A 22,047-nucleotide genomic window follows, 5' to 3' on the forward strand; every position below is an offset into this window, starting at 1 on the left:
TATTGACAGAGGAGCCTTTATAGTATTAGTGTGGAGTCAAGATCAAGCTCTGAGTACCATACTTCCTGGACATCATCTTCATGTCCTAGTGAGTCTGTCAGCACATTTAGCCAAGTATTAGCCAAGCAGGAGATACTAATGGTGATGATAAAAATGGTATAGAGAGGGAGGTGGGAGGGGGGTTCATGTTTGGGAATGCATGTAAGAATTAAAGATTTTAAAATTTAAAAAATAAAAACTAAAAAAAAAAAAATGGTATAGAGAGCATAGGTTCACTGTTCCAGTATCTGACTCCCTGAAATGGGGGCTGGGGTTCTCAGAATCTCCCTTTCTCCTGTGCATCTCCATTCTCAGAGGAGGTCTCTCTGTGAATGTACACCAAGGTACTGTGGCCACTCACACGGACCCATTTGGCATTCTCTCCAAGACTACCTGCACTGCCTCTCTGTTACTGCTGCCTCACTGTCAGTGCTATATTTGCTGTATGAGAGAATGAGATAGGTGGACCAACCAAAGGATACTTCTAGATTAAAAGAGACTGGAAGTTCAGCAATTGTTTAGTATTACCCTCTTCTTTAATAGATGTGGAAATAAAGGATTGGGAAGGTGAAATATCTCTTCAGCATCACAAGGGAGATTTTCCAGGGTAGTACGTATAAAGGAGATGAAGACCAAAGAATGGAAATGAGGTGGAGTGGGAGTTCAGAGCTGTGGGAGGCACAGTTTTTCTGAGATGTGCAATGTGGGTCAAAGATTTGTCAGTTGGGGAAGAGAGGAAGTCAATTTAGAGTACTGAAAAAAAAATGCTGAAATTAGAGATCAAATACCAGCTCCGAGAGTCAGAAGTTCTACTTCCCAGTGAAATGCTGCTTCTACCACTTCTGTTACTTGGAGTTATCCTCCCAGGTGGTGACAATAAGGATGGTAAGAATAACTCTGGCTGCTCCCAGCACAGGTGCAGGGATTCTGGATAAAAGCATGCCACATCTACTACTAAGGGTCTGGGCTCTGCTGTCTCCAGCTCTCTCCCCTATTCTGGATACTGGTGATGGAGCCAGAAACTTTGGGGGCAGGGTACTGTTTCAAGGTCTGTATTGTTGTTCAGACTCTGGGTTCTTTTTCATTCTATCCTGATTCCACATTTCCCCCTCATTCTTCTTATCTTTCCACCACTACAGTGCTCCAAGGGCCAACCTCCTTACATCTCAAGAGGATTTCAACCTTTGTCAACAGCACATGGACTCAAAATCTAGGCTCAGGCTGGTTGGATGACTTGCAGGTTCATGGCTGGGAGAGTGACTCGGGCACTGCCATCTTCCTGAAGCCCTGGTCCAAGGGCAACTTTAGTGATGAGGAGATGACTGAGCTGGAGGACATCTTCCGAGCTCACTTCATTTTATTCACTCAGTATGTGCAGGATCTAGTCAATGAGTTGCAGTTGAAATGTGAGTATAGTCCTCTGATCTGGAGAGACTCTTAGTGACTTTTCTTTCACTTGTGTCAGGCTACTGCTCCCTCTGATGATGGTCCCTTTCCCCATTCTTTATCCAACTCCATGTACACACTTGTCCAGAGTAGCCTTCAACCCCGACTCCATACCTCCACCCAGTATCTGAGATTCTTCCTGTTTCTTGTTCTCTTCTGTGTACCTGACCACTCTTGTGGTTATTTCTTGTTTGTGTCTATGTAACTTGCTTCTCTAAAACCCCAAGGAAGAACCTCCTTTTCCTACTCTGTGCTTGAGTGAACTTAAGTGTGACTTTCTACTCCTTCAACTGATGTCCTCAAGCATCTGCTGCCCAATCCCTTCTCTACATGTAACCAACCCTTCCTCCACCGTGGAATGCTGCACGTCTGACTCCATCACACATTGCCCCTCTCCCCTCTTGCCCATTCTACATCCTTAAAACCGCCTAACCCCACCATTGATGATATGCATTCCTCTCCCCAGTGCTCTTTCTGAAAAGTCCTGAATACTGCAATTGGTTTTATGTCAATAATTTCACCTCTCAAATTGTCGCCACTAAAATAAAAAGTCCTATGCCCTTTTCTCATATCTTTCTTTCCTGTTTGCTTTTTAATAACTTGTCTCATTTTTCCTTTACACAGACCCCTTTGTGATCCAGATTATATTAGGCTGTGAGCTGCATTCTGGGAAGGCCATAGAAAGCTCTTTGAGAGGAGCTTTAGGAGGACTGGATGTTTTGAGGGTCCAGAATCATTCCTGTGTGCCTGCACCAGACAGCGGCAGCAGGGGGCAGAAGTTTTGTGCACTTGTGACTCAGAATGAAGGCACCTCCGATATCCTTGAGAGACTCCTCTCAGACACCTGTCCTCGATATCTCCTGGGTGTCCTCGATGCAGGGAAGGCAGAACTGCAGAGGCAAGTTTAGTCTTATGCTCTCTCTTAAGATGTTTCTTTTTCTCCTCCTACAACTTTTTTTAAATTCAAAAGTGAGAAGTACCTAAATAGAGAAATGATTAATCAATAAGTCATTTGGTGCCTATAGGAGTGGAAGAGGCAACTGTCCAAATTTGTGAGTTTCTGTGTACCCTGCTCTAGATTAGAGTCAACCTGACATTCTTACTGCTCCTTTCTACCCCAGTGAAGCCTGAGGCCTGGCTGTCCAGTGGCCCCACTCCTGGGCCTGGCCACCTACTGCTGGTGTGCCATGTCTCAGGATTCTACCCAAAACCTGTGCGGGTGATGTGGATGAGGGGTGAGCAGGAGCAGCCTGGCACTCAGCAAGGAGACGTCATGCCCAACGCTGACTGGACTTGGTATCTCCGAGTAACCCTAAATGTGGCAGCTGGGGAGGCGGCTGGCCTGAGTTGCAGAGTGAAGCACATCAGTCTAGGAGACAAGGACATCATCTTGTACTGGGGTGAGAAGGAACTGGGGCCCAACTGGGAATGGAAGGAAATGGTCCTCAAGAACAGAGAGGGGGACAGAGGGAGGGGAGGGATTTGATGGATGAGAGAAGGATGGAGGGAGGAAGACAGGCATGGATAGAGGAAAGGCGGGGAGGAAAGAGAATCAGCGAGACAGAAAGAGAGAGAGTCAGAGGGACAGACTTTGAGGTTTATTTCTAGGACTACAGTGCCAGAAGTAAGAAAATAGCTGACCTAAGCTGTACAATGGATAAAAATGAAGTAGTCTCTACTACTACTGTAATAGTCCCATTGTAGTCTCGATGGGATTCAGCAAGAAGGAGAGATTAAGGCTAGCTGTGAGTATAAGACCTCTGGGAATATGAGAAAGGGAACCAGAATTGCCCATGCATCGGAAGCAGTTAATGATGGTGCTGACACTCAGATGGGCAAGAAGGCCTAGAGAACTGGAGAATGGGTTTGAAGTGATATCCCTTTGTCTTCTCCCAATTTCCAGGACACCCCACATCCATTGGCTTGATACTTGTGGCAATAATAGTGCCCTCCTTGATCCTTTTGATATGCCTTGCATTATGGTTTTGGAGACGCTGGTGAGTTTTCATTTTTTAATCTTTTTATTTTGTCCATCCTTTTATTCTTTCCCTCCTTTTTATCTATTAATATTACATCTCTTTAGTCTCAACATTTCTGCTAGAACATTTCCCTTTTGTCCCCAGATCCCATCTGTTGGTAAATTTATTTTTAAAAATTGCAGTAAAATACTTCATGGAAAATTGACTGTATTAGCCAGTTTTACACATATAGTTTAGTTAAGTACATTCACATTCATGAAGCTAATCCTTAGAATTCTTTTCAACTTGAAAAACTAGAAGTCTATGCCCATTAAACCACTTTCCCCAATCCTTTCTCCCTCAGACCCTGCCAACCACCATTCTACTTTCTGTCTATATGAATCTATCTACTCTAGGTACCTCATAGAAATGAAATCATTTGTCTTTTTGTGAATGCCTTGTTCCACCTAGCATTATGTCCTTATAATTCATTCATGTGGTGTCCTGTATTAGAATTTCTTTCCTTTTAAATGTTGTTTTGTTTACCTGTTCATCTCTCAATAGACACTTGGGTTAATTCACATTTTAGCTGTTGTGAATAATGCTGCTATGAACATAGTGTACAAATATCTCTTTTTTTTTTATTTTTTTTTAGTTTTTTATTTTTTAAATTTTAAAATCTTTAATTCTTACATGCATTCCCAAACATGAACCCCCCTCCCACCTCCCTCCCCATAACATCTTTCTGGGTCATCCCCATGCACCAGCCCCAAGCATGCTGCATCCTGCGTCAGACAGACTGGCGATTCAATTCACATGATAGTATACATGTTAGAATGTCATTCTCCCAAATCATCCCACCCTCTCCCTCTCCCTCTGAGTCCAAAAGTCCGTTATACACATCTGTGTCTCTTTCCCTGTCTTGCATACAGGGTCGTCATTGCCATCTTCCTAAATTCCATATATATGTGTTAGTATACTGTATTGGTGTTTTTCTTTCTGGCTTACTTCACTCTGTATAATCGGCTCCAGTTTCATCCATCTCATCAGAACTGATTCAAATGAATTCTTTTTAACGGCTGAGTAATACTCCATTGTGTATATGTACCACAGCTTTCTTATCCATTCATCTGCTGATGGACATCTAGGTTGTTTCCATGTCCTGGCTATTATAAACAGTGCTGCGATGAACATTGGGGTACATGTGTCTCTTTCAATTCTGGTTTCCTCGGTGTGTATGCCCAGCAGTGGGATTGCTGGGTCATAAGGTAGTTCTATTTGCAATTTTTAAGGAATCTCCACACTGTTCTCCATAGTGGCTGTACTAGTTTGCATTCCCACCAACAGTGTAGGAGGGTTCCCTTTTCTCCACACCCTCTCCAGCATTTATTGCTTGCAGATTTTTGGATCGCAGCCATTCTGACTGGTGTGAAGTGGTACCTCATTGTGGTTTTGATTTGCATTTCTCTAATAATGAGTGATGTTGAGCATCTTTTCATGTGTTTGTTAGCCATCCGTATGTCTTCTTTGGAGAAATGTCTATTTAGTTCTTTGGCCCATTTTTTGATTGGGTCGTTTATTTTCTGGAGTTGAGCTGCATAAGTAAAACTCTCACTGTTTGCAGATGACATGATCCTCTACATGGAAAACCCTAAAGACTCCACCAGAAAATTACTAGAGCTAATCAATGAATATAGTAAAGTTGCAGGATATAAAATCAACACACAGAAATCCCTTGCATTCCTATACACGAATAATGAGAAAGTAGAAAAAGAAATTAAGGAAACAATTCCATTCACCATTGCAACGAAAAGAATAAAATACTTAGGAATATATCTACCTAAAGAAACTAAAGACCTATATATAGAAAACTATAAAACACTGATGAAAGAAATCAAAGAGGACACTAATAGATGGAGAAATATACCATGTTCATGGATTGGAAGAATCAATATAGTGAAAATGAGTATACTACCCAAAGCAATTTACAAATTCAATGCAATCCCTATCAAGCTACCAGCCACATTTTTCACAGAACTAGAACAAATAATTTCAAGATTTGTATGGAAATACAAAAAACCTCGAATAGCCAAAAGCAATCTTGAGAAAGAAGAATGGAACTGGAGGAATCAACTTGCCTGACTTCAGGCTCTACTACAAAGCCACAGTCATCAAGACAGTATGGTACTGGCACAAAGACAGACATATAGATCAATGGAACAAAATAGAAAGCCCAGAGATAAATCCACACACATATGGACACCTTATCTTTGACAAAGGAGGCAAGAATATACAATGGAGTAAAGACAATCTCTTTAACAAGTGGTGCTGGGAAAACTGGTCAACCACTTGTAAAAGAATGAAACTAGATCAGTTTCTAACACCGCACACAAAAATAAACTCAAAATGGATTAAAGATCTAAATGTAAGATCAGAAACTATAAAACTCCTAGAGGAGAACATAGGCAAAACACTCTCAGACATAAATCACAGCAGGATCCTCTATGATCCACCTCCCAGAATGCTGGAAATAAAAGCAAAAATAAACAAATGGGATCTAATTAAAATTAAAAGCTTCTGCACAACAAAGGAAAATATAAGCAAGGTGAAAAGACAGCCTTCTGAATGGGAGAAAATAATAGCAAATGAAGCAACTGACAAACAACTAATCTCAAAAATATACAAATATCTCTTTTTTTAAATTTTTTTTTTTATTTTTAGTTTTTTATTTTTTAAATTTTAAAATCTTTAATTCTTACATGCATTCCCAAACATGAACCCCCCTCCCACCTCCCCCTCCCACCTCCCTCCCCATAACATCTTTCTGGGTCATCCCCATGCACCAGCCCCAAGCATGCTGCATCCTGCGTCAGACATAGACTGGCGATTCAATTCACATGATAGTATACATGTTAGAATGTCATTCTCCCAAATCATCCCACCCTCTCCCTCTCCCTCTGAGTCCAAAAGTCCGTTATACACATCTGTGTCTCTTTCCCTGTCTTGCATACAGGGTCTTCATTGCCATCTTCCTAAATTCCATATATATGTGTTAGTATACTGTATTGGTGTTTTTCTTTCTGGCTTACTTCACTCTGTATAATCGGCTCCAGTTTCATCCATCTCATCAGAACTGATTCAAATGAATTCTTTTTAACAGCTGAGTAATACTCCATTGTGTATATGTACCACAGCTTTCTTATCCATTCATCTGCTGATGGACATCTAGGTTGTTTCCATGTCCTGGCTATTATAAACAGTGCTGCGATGAACATTGGGGTACATGTGTCTCTTTCAATTCTGGTTTCCTCGGTGTGTATGCCCAGAAGTGGGATTGCTGGGTCATAAGGTAGTTCTATTTGCAATTTTTAAGGAATCTCCACACTGTTCTCCATAGTGGCTGTACTAGTTTGCATTCCCACCAACAGTGTAGGAGGGTTCCCTTTCTCCACACCCTCTCCAGCATTTATTGCTTGCAGATTTTTGGATCGCAGCCATTCTGACTGGTGTGAAGTGGTACCTCATTGTGGTTTTGATTTGCATTTCTCTAATAATGAGTGATGTTGAGCATCTTTTCATGTGTTTGTTAGCCATCCGTATGTCTTCTTTGGAGAAATGTCTATTTAGTTCTTTGGCCCATTTTTTGATTGGGTCGTTTATTTTTCTGGAGTTGAGCTGCAGAAGTTGCTTGTATATTTTTGAGATTAGTTGTTTGTCAGTTGCTTCATTTGCTATTATTTTCTCCCATTCAGAAGGCTGTCTTTTCACCTTGCTTATATTTTCCTTTGTTGTGCAGAAGCTTTTAATTTTAATTAGATCCCATTTGTTTATTTTTGCTTTTATTTCCAGCATTCTGGGAGGTGGATCATAGAGAATCCTGCTGTGATTTATGTCTGAGAGTGTTTTGCCTATGTTCTCCTCTAGGAGTTTTATAGTTTCTGATCTTACATTTAGATCTTTAATCCATTTTGAGTTTATTTTTGTGTGCGGTGTTAGAAAGTGATCTAGTTTCATTCTTTTACAAGTGGTTGACCAGTTTTCCCAGCACCACTTGTTAAAGAGATTGTCTTTACTCCATTGTATATTCTTGCCTCCTTTGTCAAAGATAAGGTGTCCATATGTGTGTGGATTTATCTCTGGGCTTTCTATTTTGTTCCATTGATCTATATGTCTGTCTTTGTGCCAGTACCATACTGTCTTGATGACTGTGGCTTTAAGTTGAGCATTTTTTTGCTTGTGTTCTTAACAGGTCACATCAGAATATCTTGTGAGCCCTGACCATGTCTCCTTTTCCATTTGGAATAAGTATCCAGGAATGCTGAAACTCAAGTTGTCAGCCTAGGAGTCAGTCTCATCATATTTCATCAAATAATCATCACATTTGATCAAACATTGTTCCTGTAGGTTGTAAGATAGATCATAATTTATACCCTAGCAGAAACAAAAATGAAAATTGTTATTATGAGACCATATCACTAGCAGGATCCACTCAGATTTCATAGATGTGATTTGTGAGAAAGAATATACCTTGGAATAAATGAAATGATGTACACAACTTCATGGTGACATGCCTTTGACTTCTTAATTTTTTTTGCTTCTGCTGAAATATCAGTTTCAAATTGAACTGACTATAGTTATGTTGAGGTAATTGTATTTGCAGAGTTGCTGACCATTTTAAACATAATTTCATTCTCTTTATTTGGATGATTTTCTAACTACGAGGGTCAGCTGAGCAACTTGTTTCTCCAGATAGCCTTCCTTACTGCTAGAGTGGAAGTAACTCTCCCTTGACTGGTATTGTGCAGAGATTCACTTTACTCTGTACCTAGAACATTGCAGTTCCTTTTCTTTTCCTTCTACTTATGAGTTCCTTGAGAGAATGGCTTGTTCTCAGTGGATCCCTGTTGAAAACTTATTTCTGGTGATAGAGTTATTACTGTTATTGTAAGACTCTCATGTTTGTATAGGCTAGGGAAATATAGTATACAGTGGGACTGGTGGATAGTATATAGTGTAGTGGTGGACAGGTGGATAGTATATAGTTTAGGTGATTATATAGTTGTGTTAATTCACTTGCAACCAAGATATTCTGTCTAGAAAAGTTGATGTGAGATAGGTGTAATATTAAACTCTGTAATCTTAAACTTGAATTGCAAGTATAATTAAAAAATCATAATATTTAGGCTTAAACAATGTCCTGACCACTTAAAAAGCCACAAAACCAAGACTTAGTGCTCACATTATGACTCTGACATATTTTCACACTAAAGGAACCAAAGCACCATGAAGAAATGGCTGATTTCTAGTTGAGGCAGAAAGATTCTTCAAGACGCTGGAACAACTTTGCCATCAGTTCGGTTCAGTTCAGTTCATTTGCTCAGTCGTGTCCGACTCTTTGTGACCCCATGAATTGCAGCACACCAGGCCTCCCTGTCCATCACCAACTCCCAGAGTTTACCCAAACTCATGTCCATCGAGTTGGTAATGCCATCCAGCCATCTTATCCTTTGTCGTCCCCTTCTCCTCCTGCCCCCAATCCCTCCCAGCATCAGACTCTTTCCAAGGAGTCAACTCTTCGCATGAGGTGGCCAAAGTACTGGAGTTTCAGCTTTACCATCATTCCTTCCTAAGGACACCCAGGGCTGATCGCCTTTAGACTGGACTGGTTGGATCTCCTTTCAGTCCAAGGGACTCTCAAGAGTCTTCTCCAACACCACAGTTCAAAAGCATCAATTCTTTGGCGCTCAGCTTTCTTTACAGTCCAACTCTCTCATCCTTACATGACCACTGGAAAAACCATAGCTTTGAGTAGACGAACCTTTGTTGGCAAAGTAATGTCTCTGCTTTTTAATATGCTGTCTAGGTTGGTCATAATTTCCCTTCCAAGGAAGAAGTGTCTTTTAATTTCATGGCTGCAATCACCATCTGCAGTGATTTATTAGGGAAGTGTAAGTCAAAACCACTATATAGTATCATCTCCCTCCATTCAGAATGGCCATCATCAAAGTGTCTCTCCCCAGAGGAGGAAATGGCAATCCATCCCAGTATCATCTCATGGCAGTCAGAATGGCTGCCATCAAAAAGTTTAGAAACAAATGCTGGGGAGGGTGTGGAGAAAAGGGAGCCCTCTACACTGTTGGTGGGAATGTAAACTGGTATAGTCACTATGGAGAACAGTGTGGCGATTCCTTAAGAAACTGGAAATAGAACTGCCATGTGACCTAGCAATCCTACTGCTGAACATGCATACTGAGGAAACCAGAAATGAAAGGGACACATGTACCCCACTGTTCACTGCAGAACTGTTTACAGTAGCTAGGATATGGAAGCAACCTAGATGTCTATCAGCGGATGAATGATAAGGAAATTGTGGTACATATACACAATGGAATATTACTCAGTTATAAAAAGGAATGCATTTGAGTCAGTTCTAATGAGGTGGATGAAGCTGGAGCCTATTATACAGAATGAAGTGAGTCAGAAAAAGAAATAAAAATACTGTATATTAATGCATAATATGGAATTTAGAAAGATGATAATGACAATCCTTTATGTAAGGGACCAAAAGAGTCACCAATGTAAAGAACAGACTTTTGGAATCTGTGGGAGAAGGTGAAGGTGGTACGATTTGAGAGAATAGCACTGAAACATGTATATTGACATATGTAAAATAGATGACTGGTGCAAGTTCAGTGCACGAAGCAGGACACTCAAAACTAGTGCTCTGGGACAACTCAGAGGGATGGGGTGGTGGGGGGAGGTGGTAAGGGAGTCCAGTATGGGGGGACCCATGTGCCCCCATGGCTGATTCATGTTGGTGTATGGCAAAAACCATTACAATATTGTAAAGTGCTTATCTTCAAATAAAATAAATTATTAATTAAAAAAATGTAAGGCAGGTTTGTAATTACACTGGGAAGAAAATAGAAGTTGAAAAACCTGGCATTTCACAGTTGGGAAAAGTTGGTTGTATTGTCCAAATTGGTAGGCAGACCACAGAAGTGAGTAAGTGAAGGATGACAAATGGGCTCCATTGTGAAAACATGTAAAATTCTGAATTATTTTGCCCCCCCCCCACCCAAGGTCTATCTCCTGATTACTTGATAGAAAAGTAGCTTGAACAAGTTGGAAGATGAGATGTTAAAGTGTGAAATTGTTTTGAATAGTAAAAGTGTATGTTAGTATTTTATTAATTAGAGATTAATTTTATTCTAAATTTCTTTTCTATTGTTTTTTAAAATTTTTATTTTTACTTTATTTTACTTTACAATACTGTATTGGTTTTGCCATACATTGACATGAATCCACCACGGGTGTACATGCGGTCCCAAACATGAACCCCCTCCCACCTCCCTCCCCACAACATCCCTCTGGGTCATCCCCATGCACCAGCCCCAAGCATGCTGTATCCTGCATCGGACATAGACTGGCGATTCGATTCTTACATGATAGTATACATGTTTCAATGCCATTCTCCCAAATCATCCCACCCTCTCCCTCTCCCTCTGAGTCCAAAAGTCCACTATACACATCTGTATCTTTTTTGCTGTCTTGCATACAGGGTCATCATTGCCATCTTTCTAAATTTCATATATATGTGTTAGTATACTGTATTGGTGTTTTTCTTTCTGGCTTACTTCATTCTGTATAATCGGCTCCAGTTTCATCCATCTCATCAGAACTGATTCAAATGAATTCTTTTTAACAGCTGAGTAATACTCCATTGTGTATATGTACCACAGCTTTCTTATCCATTCCTCTGCTGATGGGCATCTAGGTTGTTTCCATGTCCTGGCTGTTATAAACAGTGCTGTGATGAACATTGGGGTACATGTGACTCTTTCAATTCTGGTTTCCTCGGTGTGTATACCCAGCACAAGTGGTGCTGGGAAAACTGGTCAACCACTTGGAAAAGAATGAAACTAGATCACTTTCTAACACCACACACGAAAATAAACTCAAAATGGATTAAAGATCTAAATGTAAGACCAGAAACCATAAAACTCCTAGAGGAGAACATAGGCAAAACTCTCTCCGACACAAACCACAGCAGGATCCTCTATGATCCACCTCCCAGAATTCTAGAAATAAAAGCAAAAATAAACAAATGGGATCTAATTAAAATTAAAAGCTTCTGCACAACAAAGGAAAATATAAGCAAGGTGAAAAGACAGCCTTCGGAATGGGAGAAAATAATAGCAAATGAAACAACTGACAAACAACTAATCTCAAAAATATACAAGCAACTTTTGCAGCTCAATTCCAGAAAAATAAACGACCCAATCAAAAAATGGGCCAAAGAACTAAATAGACATTTCTCCAAAGAAGACATATGGCTGGCTAACAAACACATGAAAAGATGCTCAATATGACTCATTATTAGAGAAATGCAAATCAAAACCACAATGAGGTACCACTTCACACCAGTCAGAATGGCTGCGATCCAAAAATCTGCAAGCAATAAATGCTGGAGAGGGTGTGGAGAAAGGGAACCCTCCTACACTGTTGGTGGGAATGCAAACTAGTACAACCACTATGGAGAACAGTGTGGAGATTCCTTAAAAAATTGCAAATAGAACTGCCATATGACCCAGCAATCCCGCTGTTGGGTATACACACTGAGGAAACCAGAATTGAAAGAGACACATGTACCCCAATGTTCATCGCAGCACTGTTTATAATAGCCAGGACATGGAATTTTTTTATATATAAATTTATTTATTTTAATTGGAGGTTAATTACTTTACAATATTGTATTGGTTTTGCCATATATCAACATGAATCCACCACAGGTATACACGTGTTCCCCATCCTGAACCCCTCTCCCTCCTCCCTCCCTGTACCCTCCCTCTGGGTCGTCCCAGTGCACCAGCCCCAAGCATCCAGTATCATGCATTGAACCTGGACTGGCAATTCGTTTCATATATAATGGTATGTATAGATTTTTTATTTTTTTAAAGGAAATCCAGGCATGTGACCAGATGGCTATAGTCAGCTTTGTAAATGAGAGAAGATTTAATGCATCATTGCATCATCACATATATAAATATTTATGCTTATTATTTATAGTCATTTAATTATGTATTCTTTAGTTATTGATTATTTTAATTGTTTGTGGTGAATCAAAAAAATCTTTTTCATATTCTCACATGTAATAGGAAGCTTAACTGATCAAGTCAACAGCAAGCTGCAAGTTTATAGGAAATATACTAGTGCTGCAAAGAATTAAATAGAATTTGTGAGTGCAGGGATTTACAATTCTGGGAAACATAGGAAAGAGAATTTTTTCTTAAAAGATCCCTGGCCAAAGCTGCACACAAAAATATGTTTCATCATAGGCAGGAGAAAAAGATTAGGAGGAATTTGAGCAAGAATGAAGGAAAAACCAATGTACATCATGTTTCTAGGAAATTAGTATTAGCCATTCTTGCTTTGAAATCTACTTTCTGTATGACTCTAGTTTGGTATTTAGAAACATTCTTTGGTCAGTCTGATAATTGTTGTGGTCTATAAGTTTCAGAAGTGACTGATTTATGCTTTGTTCAATTTTCTGTGGTGATTCATACATTCAGTGCCTCAGTGTTTAATATGGAACTTAGAGATGGACCATCTTCACTCATACCTTTCTACTTTTTGCTTTTCTGGATTTTTAAACAGTGGTCACTAAGGATTAGTTTTTGCAGTCTTATTACCGTGCATTGTTTGTGCATAGGTGGGCGCACATCTTTTTCTACATGAAAAAAAAAAAAAAAGCTCATGTAGAAGTTCATACATGATTTTAAAATGATACATATAGAAGGATTAACAGATTTAAAGTTATTTATTTGTAAATAAGACAGACCAAAAGCAAGCATAAGAGCTAAGATTTTAATTGAGGAAGCTATAGGAACATGGTCAATAAAAATTTAACCATAGAAAAGTGAAAAAAAAAACCAACAAAAAATAGATAAAGGTGGTGGAACACTTAAGGAACACACTGCTTGAGAAAATTAATAAAAACATTGTAACCTGTCTCAGAGCTAATGAAAAGAGTAATAAGTTTTAGAAAAGTAGACATATTACTGCATAATAGAGAAGTTAAAATAAGAAAATGCTGTGTATATTTTATATCAACATATTTGTTATAGATAAAATTGTATTTTTAGAAACTCCCAGTAAGGGAAGAAAATATGAACATATAAGTAACTGTTAAGGAAAATAAACAAGCAGTTAACATTTTTACTAGTTTTGCAGGTCCTAAATCCAGACTACAGGGAATGGCAGGTAATTGTACTTCATGCACATTGTTCTAGGTAGAGAAAAAGATGGAAAATGAGAGCAACTGATTTTAGGAGGCAATATTTTCATTATATCAAAGCCAGCAAGATTTTTTTCCAGGAAAAAACAAACAAACAAATATTAAACTAGTAGCTAATAGCAAATCTTGCTTATGCACATTTATTTAGAAACTATCTTTATATAGACTTAAATAAAACACTTGCAAACAGAAACCAGCACTACGTGAAGTGGCATTAATCCAGCAAATGGAAAAATTATTTACCAATAAAAAATCGCTTGATAGAATCCCTTTCTCTAAAAAATTGAGGAAATATAACCATATAATCATCTCCAAAGTTATAGAAAAAGCATTTGATACCTTTAAATGTCCATTCTGATAAAACATGACTAACTCAGAACAAAAGGAAACTTCCACTGTATTGTCAAATGTAGCTATTAATACACATAGCCGACATGAGGTAAATTCAATTGTGAATGTTTAAAAGCATTCCAGTGAAAATCAAATACAAGTTGTCTGCCTGCTTTAATCTTCACCATTCAATAGAATATTAAGAGTCCTAGTTAATACAGCAAGGTAAGGAAAATAAGAAGGGATTAAAAGAGAAATTAAACAAAAAGTATTATTTCTTCTGATTCAAGATGATGGAGTAGATGAACATGTACTCATCTCCTCCTGCAAGAGCACCAAAATCACAACTAGCTGTTGAATAACCAAAGGCAAAGAAGAAGCCACAGTGAGATGGTAGAATGGGCACAATCACAATAAAATCAAATCCCATATCCAATGGGTGGGTGACCCACAAGCCGGAGAACAATAATACCAAAGAAGTTCTCCCACAGTTGTGAAGGTTCAGATCCCTATGTCAGGCTTCCCAGCCTGAGGACCCAGTAAGGGGACTGGGAAACCCCAGGGAATCTGACCTTGAAGCACAGCAGAATTTGATTATAAGACTTCCATAGGACTGTGGGAAACAGACTTCAGGCTTGGAGGGCACAAACGAAACCTTGTGTGCACCAAGTCTCAGAGGAAAGAAGCCTTGACTTCACAGGAAACAGGAGAAAAACTACCTGCTAGTATTGGAGGGCCTCCTATAGAAGTGTGGGTTAGCAGGGGCACAACACAGAGACAGAAGAACTGGCAGCAGCTGTCTGGGAAGGTCTCTTTTGCCATAAACACTCTTGGAGTTCACCAATAACCTGACCATAGAGCCTGTAGACTGAGCGCTCAGTCATCTCAAGGGGGAAAAAAAAAATCAAGGAAGGAGTGCAACCACACTCATCAGCAGATAATTGGATTAAAGCTTTACTGAGCAAGATCCTTCCCATCAGAGCAAGACCCAGTGTTTCTCATCACCAGTCCCTCCCATCAAGAAGCTTGCATAAGCCTCTTAGCCTCCTCCATCAAAGGGCAGACAGAAGAAGCATGAATAACCACAATCCCACAGCAACTAAAACAAACCACATTACAGAACGTTAATCAGCATGAAAAAGCAGAAAGTTACATCCTAGGTGAAGGGACAAGATGAAACTATAGAAAAACATCTAAATGAAGCAGAGATAGGCAATCTTCCAGAAAAAAAGAATTCATAATAATTATCAGTTCAGTTCAGTTGCTCAGTCATGTCTGACTCTTTGCCACCCCATGGACTGCAGTGCACCATGCTTTCCTGTCCATCACCAACTCCTGGAGCTAACTAAAAATCATGTTCATTGCATCAGTGATGCCATCCAACCATCTCACCCTCTGCTGCCTTCTCCTTTTCTTTTCAATCTTTACCAGCATCAGGATCTTTGACAGTGAGTTGCCTTTTCTCATCTGGTGGCCAAAGTACTGGAGTTTCAGCTTCAAAATCAGTCCTTCCAGTGAATGTTCATGGTTGATGTTCTTTAGGATTGACTGGTTGGATCTCCTTGAAGTCCAAGGGACTCTCAAGAGTCTTCCCCAACACCACAGTTCAAAAGCGTCGATTCTTCCGCACTCAGCATTCTTTATAGTCCAACTCTCTCATCCATACATGACTACTGGAAAAAAACATAATTTTGACTAGACAGACCTTTGTTGGTAAAGTAATGTCTCTGCTTTTTAGTATGCTGTCTAGATTGGTCATAGCTTTTCTTTCAAGGAACAAGCGTCTTTTAATTTCATGGCTGCAGTCACCATCTGCAGTGATTTTGGAGTCCAGAAAAATAAAGTCAGCCACTGTTTCCACTGTTTCCTCATCTATTTGCCATGAAGTGATGGGACCAGATGCCATGATATTAGTTTTAAGCCAAATTTTTCACTCTACTCTTTCACTTACATCAAGAGACTCTAGTTTTTCCTCACCTTCTACCACTAAGGGTGGTGTCATCTGCTTATCTGAGGGTATTGGTATTTCTCCCAGCAATCTTGAATTCAGCTTGTGCTTCGTTCAGTCTGGCATTTCTCATGATGTACTCTGCATTTAAGTTAAACAAGCAGGGTGACAATATACAGCCTTGATGGACTCCTTTCCCAATATGGAACCAGCCATGTGTTCCATGTCCAGTTCTAACTGTTGCTTCTTGACCTGCATACAGATTTCTCAGGAGGAAGGTCGGGTGGTCTGGTATTCCCATCTCTTTCAGAATTTTCCAGTTTGTTGTGATCCATACAGTCAAAGGCTTTGGCATAGTCAATAAAGCAACTCTCGGAACTCTTGCTTTTTCGATGATCCAGCAGATGTTGGCAATTTGATCTCTGGTTCCTCTGCCTTTTCTGAAACCAGCTTGAACATCTGGAAGTTCACATTTCCCATACTGTTGAAACCTGGCTTGGAGAATTTTGAGCATTACTTTAGTAGTGTGTCAGATGAGCACAATTTTGCAGTAGTCTGAACATTCTTTGGCATTACATTTCTTTGGGGTTGGAATGAAAACTGACCTTTTCCAGTCCTGTGGTCACGCTGAGTTTTCCAAATTTGCTGGCCTATTGAGTGCAACACTTTCACAGCATCATCTTTTAGGATTTGAAATAGCTCAACTGGAATTCCATCACCTCCACTAGCTTTGTTTGCAGTGATGTTTCCTAAGGCCCACCTGACTTCGCATTCCAGGATGTCTGGCTCTAGATGAGTGATCAAACCATCATGATTATTTGGGTCGTCAAGATCTGTTTTGGATCATTCTGTGTATTGTTGCCATCTCTTCTTAATATCTTGTGCTTCTCTTAGGTCTGTACTATTTCTGTCCTTTATCGAGCCCATCTTTGCATTAAATATTCCCTTGTTATCTCTAATTTTATTGAAGAGATGTCTAATCTTTTCCATTCTATTGTTTTCCTCTATTTCTTTTCTTTTTTTTTCTCTAAGTCTACTTTAAAAAAAAATTTTTATTTCTACTCTATTTTGCTTTACAATACTGTATTGGTTCTGCCATACATTAACATGAATCCACCACGGGTGTACATGGGTTCCCAATCCTGAACCCCCCTCCCACCTTCCACCCCATATCATCTCTCTGGATCTTCCCCGTGCACTAGCCCCAAGCATCCTGTATCCTGCATCAATCATAGACTGGCGATTCATTTCTTACATGGTAGTATACATGTTTCAATGCCATTCTCCCAAATCATCCCACTTTCTCCCTCTCCCTCAGAGTCCAAAAGTCCGTTTTATACATCTGTGTCTCTTTTACTGTCTTGCATAACCCTCGGCCATAAATCTCACCTTGATAAATTCAAAAAATTGAAATCATTCCAAGCATCTTTTCTAACCATAATGCAGTAAGATTAGATCTCAATTATAAGAGAAAAACTATTACAAATTCCAACATATGGAGGCTGAATAACACGCTTCTGAATAACCAAAAAATCACAGAAGGAATCAAAAAGGAAATAAAATATGCATAGAAACAAATGAAAATGAAAAACAACAACACAAACCCCTGTGGGACACTATAAAAGCAGTGCTAAGAGGAAAGTTCATAGCTATACAGGCATACCTCAAGAAACAAGAAAAAGTCAAATAAATAACCTAACTCTACACCTAAAGCAACTAGAAAAGAAAGAAATGGAGAACCCTAGAGTTAGTAGAAGGAAAGAAATCTTAAAAATTAGGGTAGAGATAAATGCAAAAGAAACAAAAGGGACCATAGCAAACATCAACAAAACCAAAAGCTGGTTCTTTGAAAGGATAAATAAAATTGAGAAACCATTAGCCAGACTCATCAAGAAACAAAGGGAGAAAAATCAAATCAATAAAATTACAAATGAAAATGGAGAGATCAAAAAAGACAACACAGAAATACAAAGGATCATAAGAGACTACTATCAGCAATTATATCCTAATAAAATGGACAACGTGGCAGAAATGGACAAATTCTTAGAAAAGTATAACTTTCCAAAACAGAACCAGGAAGAAATAGAAGATCTTAACAGACCCATCACAAGCACGGAAATTGAAACTGTAATCAGAAATCTTCCAGCAAACAAAAGCCCAGGTCCAGACGGCTTCACAGCTGAATTCTACCAAAAATTTCGAGAAGAACTAACACCTATCCTACTCAAACTCTTTCAGAAAATTGCAGAGGAAGCTCAACTTCCAAACTCCTTCTATGAGGCCACCATCACCCTAATACCAAAACCTGACAAAGATGCCGCAAAAAAAGAAAACTACAGGCCAATATCACTGATGAACATAGATGCACAAATCCTCAACAAAATTCTAGCAATCAGAACCCAACAAGACATTAAAAAGATCATACACCATGACCAAGTGGGCTTTATCCCAGGGATCCAAGGATTCTTCAGTATCCGCCATTCAATCAATGTAATTCACCACATTAACAAATTGAAAAATAAAAGCCATATGATAATCTCAATAGATGTAGAGTAGGCCTTTGACAAAATTCAACATCCATTTATGATAAAAAAAAACTCTCCAGAAAGCAGGAATAGAAGGAACATACCTCAAAATAATAAAAGCTATATATGACAAACCACAGCAAACATTATCCTTAATGGTGAAAAATTGAAAGCATTTCCCCTAAAGTCAGGAACAAGACAAGGGTGCCCACTTTCACCGCTACTATTCAACATTGTTCTGGAAGTTTTGGCCACAGCAATCAGGGCAGAAAAAGAAATAAAAGGAATCCAAATTGGAAAAGAGAAGTAAAACTCTCACTGTTTGCAGATGACATGATCCTCCACATAGAAAACCCTGAAGACTCCACCAGAAAATTACTAGAGCTAATCAATGAATATAGTAAAGTTGCAGGATATAAAATCAACACACAGATATCTTTTGCATTCCTATACACTAATAATGAGAAAAGAGAAAGAGAAATTAAGGAAACAATTCCATTCACCATTGCAATGAAAAGAATAAAATACTTAGGAATATATCTACCTTAAAAAACTAAAGACCTATATATAGAAAACTATAAAATGCTGATGAAAGAAATCAAAGAGGACACTAATAGATGGAGAAATACACTATGTTCATGGATCGGAACAATCAATATAGTGAAAATGAGTATACTACCCAAAACAATCTACAAATTCAATGCAATCCCTATCAAGCAACCAGCGGTATTTTTCACAGAGCTAGAACAAATGATTTCACAATTTGTATGGAAATACAAAAACCTCGAATAGCCAAAGCAATCTTGAGAAAGAAGAATGGAACTGGAGGAATCAGCTTTCCGGACTTCAGGCTCTACTACAAAGCCACAGTCATCAAGACAGCATGGTACTGGCACAAAGACAGAAATATAGATCAATGGAACAAAATAGAAAGCCCAGAGATAAATCCACACACTGATGGACACCTTATCTTAGACAAAGGAGACAAGAATATACAATGGATTAAAGACAATCTCTTTAACAAGTGGTGCTGGGAAAACTGGTCAACCACTTGTGAAAAATGAAACTAGATCACTTTCTAATACTATTCACAAAAATAAACTCAAAATGGATTAAAGATTTAAACGTAAGACCAGAAACTATAAAACTCCTAGAGGAGAACATAGGCAAAACACTCTCCGACATGAATCACAGCAGGATCCTCTATTTCTTTTCATTGATCACTGAGGAAGTCTTTCTTATCTCTCCTTGATGTTCTTTGGAACTCTGCATTCAAATGGGTATATCTTTCCTTTTCTTCTTTTCCCTTGGCTTCTCTTCTTTTCATAGCTGTTTGTAAGGCTTTCTCAGACAAACATTTTGTCTTTTTGCATTTCTTTTTCTTGGTGATGGTCTTGATCACTGCCTCCTGTACAATGTTGTGGACCTCAGTCCGTAGTTCTTCAGGCAATCTATCAAATCTAGTCCTTTGAATCTATTTGTCACTTCCACTGTATAGTTGAAAGGGATTTGATTTAGGTCATACCTGAATGGTCTAGTGGTTTTCCCTACTTTCTTCAATTTCAGTCTGAATTTGGCAATAAGGAGTTTCTGATCTGAGCCACACTCAGCTCCTGGCCTTCTTTTTCCTGACTGTATAGACCTTTTCCATCCTTGATTGCAAAGAATGTAATCAATCTGATTTTGGTATTGACCATCTGGTGATGTCCATGTGTAGAGTTTTCTCTTGTGTTGTTGGAAAAGGGTGTTTGCTATGACCAGTTCTCTTGGCAAAACTCTGTTAGCCTTTGACCTGCTTCATTTGTACTCCATGGTCAAATTTGCCTGTTACTCCAGGTCTCTTAATTTCCTACCTTTGCATTCCAGTCCCCTATAGTGAAGAGGACATCTTTTTTTGGGTGTTAGTTCTAGAAGGTCTTGTAGGTCTTCATAGAACTGTTCAATTTCAGCTTCTTCAGCATTCCTGGTTGGGGCATAGACTTGGATTACTGTGATATTGAATGGTTTGCCTTGCTAATGAACAGATATCATTCTATTTTTTTTTTTTTGGATTGCATCCAAGTACTGCATTTTGGACTCTTTTGTTGACTATGATGTCCACTCCACTTCTTCTAAGTGATTCTTGCCCACAATAGCAGATGTAATGGTCATATGAGTTAAATTCAGCCATTCCAGACCATTTTAGTTCACTGGCTCCTAAAATGTCGATGTTCACTCTTTCCATCTCCTGGTTGACTGCTTCCAATTTGCCTTGATTCATGGATTTAACATTCCAGGTTCCTATGTAATATTGCTCTTTACAGCATCAGACTTTACTTCCATCACTTGCCACAGCCACAACTGTGTACTCTTTTTGCTTTTGCTCCATCTCGTCATTCTTTCTGGAGTTATTTCTCCCCTGATCTCCAGTAGCATATTGGGCACCTGCCGACCTGGGGAGAATAATGATAGTGAATATGATTTAGGATCTCAGAAAAAGAAAGCAGGCCAGGATTGAGAAGATGCAAGAAATGTTTATCGAAGACCTACAAGAACTAAAGAATAAACAGATCAATAAAACACTAGAAAGAATTCATAGCAGAATAACTGAGGCAGAAGCACAGAAAAATGACCTGGAGGACAGAATGGTAGAAATCACTGCTGTAGAACAGAATATAGAGAAAAGAATGAAAAATAATGAAGACAACCTTAGAGACCTCTTGAACAACATTAAATGCATGAATTTTCTCATTGTAGGCATTTGAGAAGCAGAAGAGAGAGAGAAAGGACCTGAGAGAATACTTGAAGAGATAATAGCTGAAAACTTCTCTAACATGGTAAAGGAAATAATTGACCAAGTCCAGGAAGCATGGAGAGTCCCACGCAGGATAAATCAAAGGAGGAACATACCCTGATACATAATCATCAAACTAACAAAAATTAAAGACAGAGATAAAATATTTAAAACAGCAAAGGAAAAATGACAAATAACATACAAGGGAACTCCTATCAGGCTATCAATTGACTTCTCAACAGAAACTGTATGAGCCAGAAGGGAATGGCATGACATATTTAAAGAGATGAAAGGGAAGATCTGACAACCAAGAATACTCTACCTATCAAGACTCTCCTTCAGATTTGATGGAGGAGCCAGAAGCTTACCAGACAAGCAAAAGTTAAGAGAATTCAGCACCACCAAACCAGCTTTACAACAAATGTGAAAAGAACTTCTCTAGGCAGAAAACAATATAAGGAAAAGACCTACCTACAGAAAATGAACCCAAGACAATTAAGAAAATGGTAATAGAATCATACATATTGATAATTTCCTTAAATGTAAATGTATTAAATGCATCAACCAAAAGACATAGACTGGGTGAGCAGATGAAAACTGTGCATGTATGCATTTACACTTACCGCACCACTCTGCTTGACCCCCCAAATTGTATGTAATTATTTTATATTGTTAGGCTAATCATGTTCCTGTTATGGCTCACAATTGTTCTTATCTTTTATGTTTTCTTT

At 38.9% G+C, this 22,047-nt stretch overlaps 1 protein-coding gene across 1 annotated transcript in view; it reads left to right on the top strand.

The window, feature by feature from the left end:
* Positions 1-773: 773 nt before the first annotated feature.
* Positions 774-22,047, top strand: part of LOC443442 (CD1) — an 85,328-nt gene continuing 64,054 nt past the window's right edge. The window contains 1 exon segment of the mRNA NM_001009425.1: positions 774-924. Coding sequence (NP_001009425.1) covers positions 864-924 — 61 coding nt within the window. The 5' untranslated portion in view covers positions 774-863.

This window comes from Ovis aries, chromosome 1 (genome assembly GCF_016772045.2).
Source record: "Ovis aries strain OAR_USU_Benz2616 breed Rambouillet chromosome 1, ARS-UI_Ramb_v3.0, whole genome shotgun sequence".
NCBI lineage: Eukaryota > Metazoa > Chordata > Mammalia > Artiodactyla > Bovidae > Ovis > Ovis aries.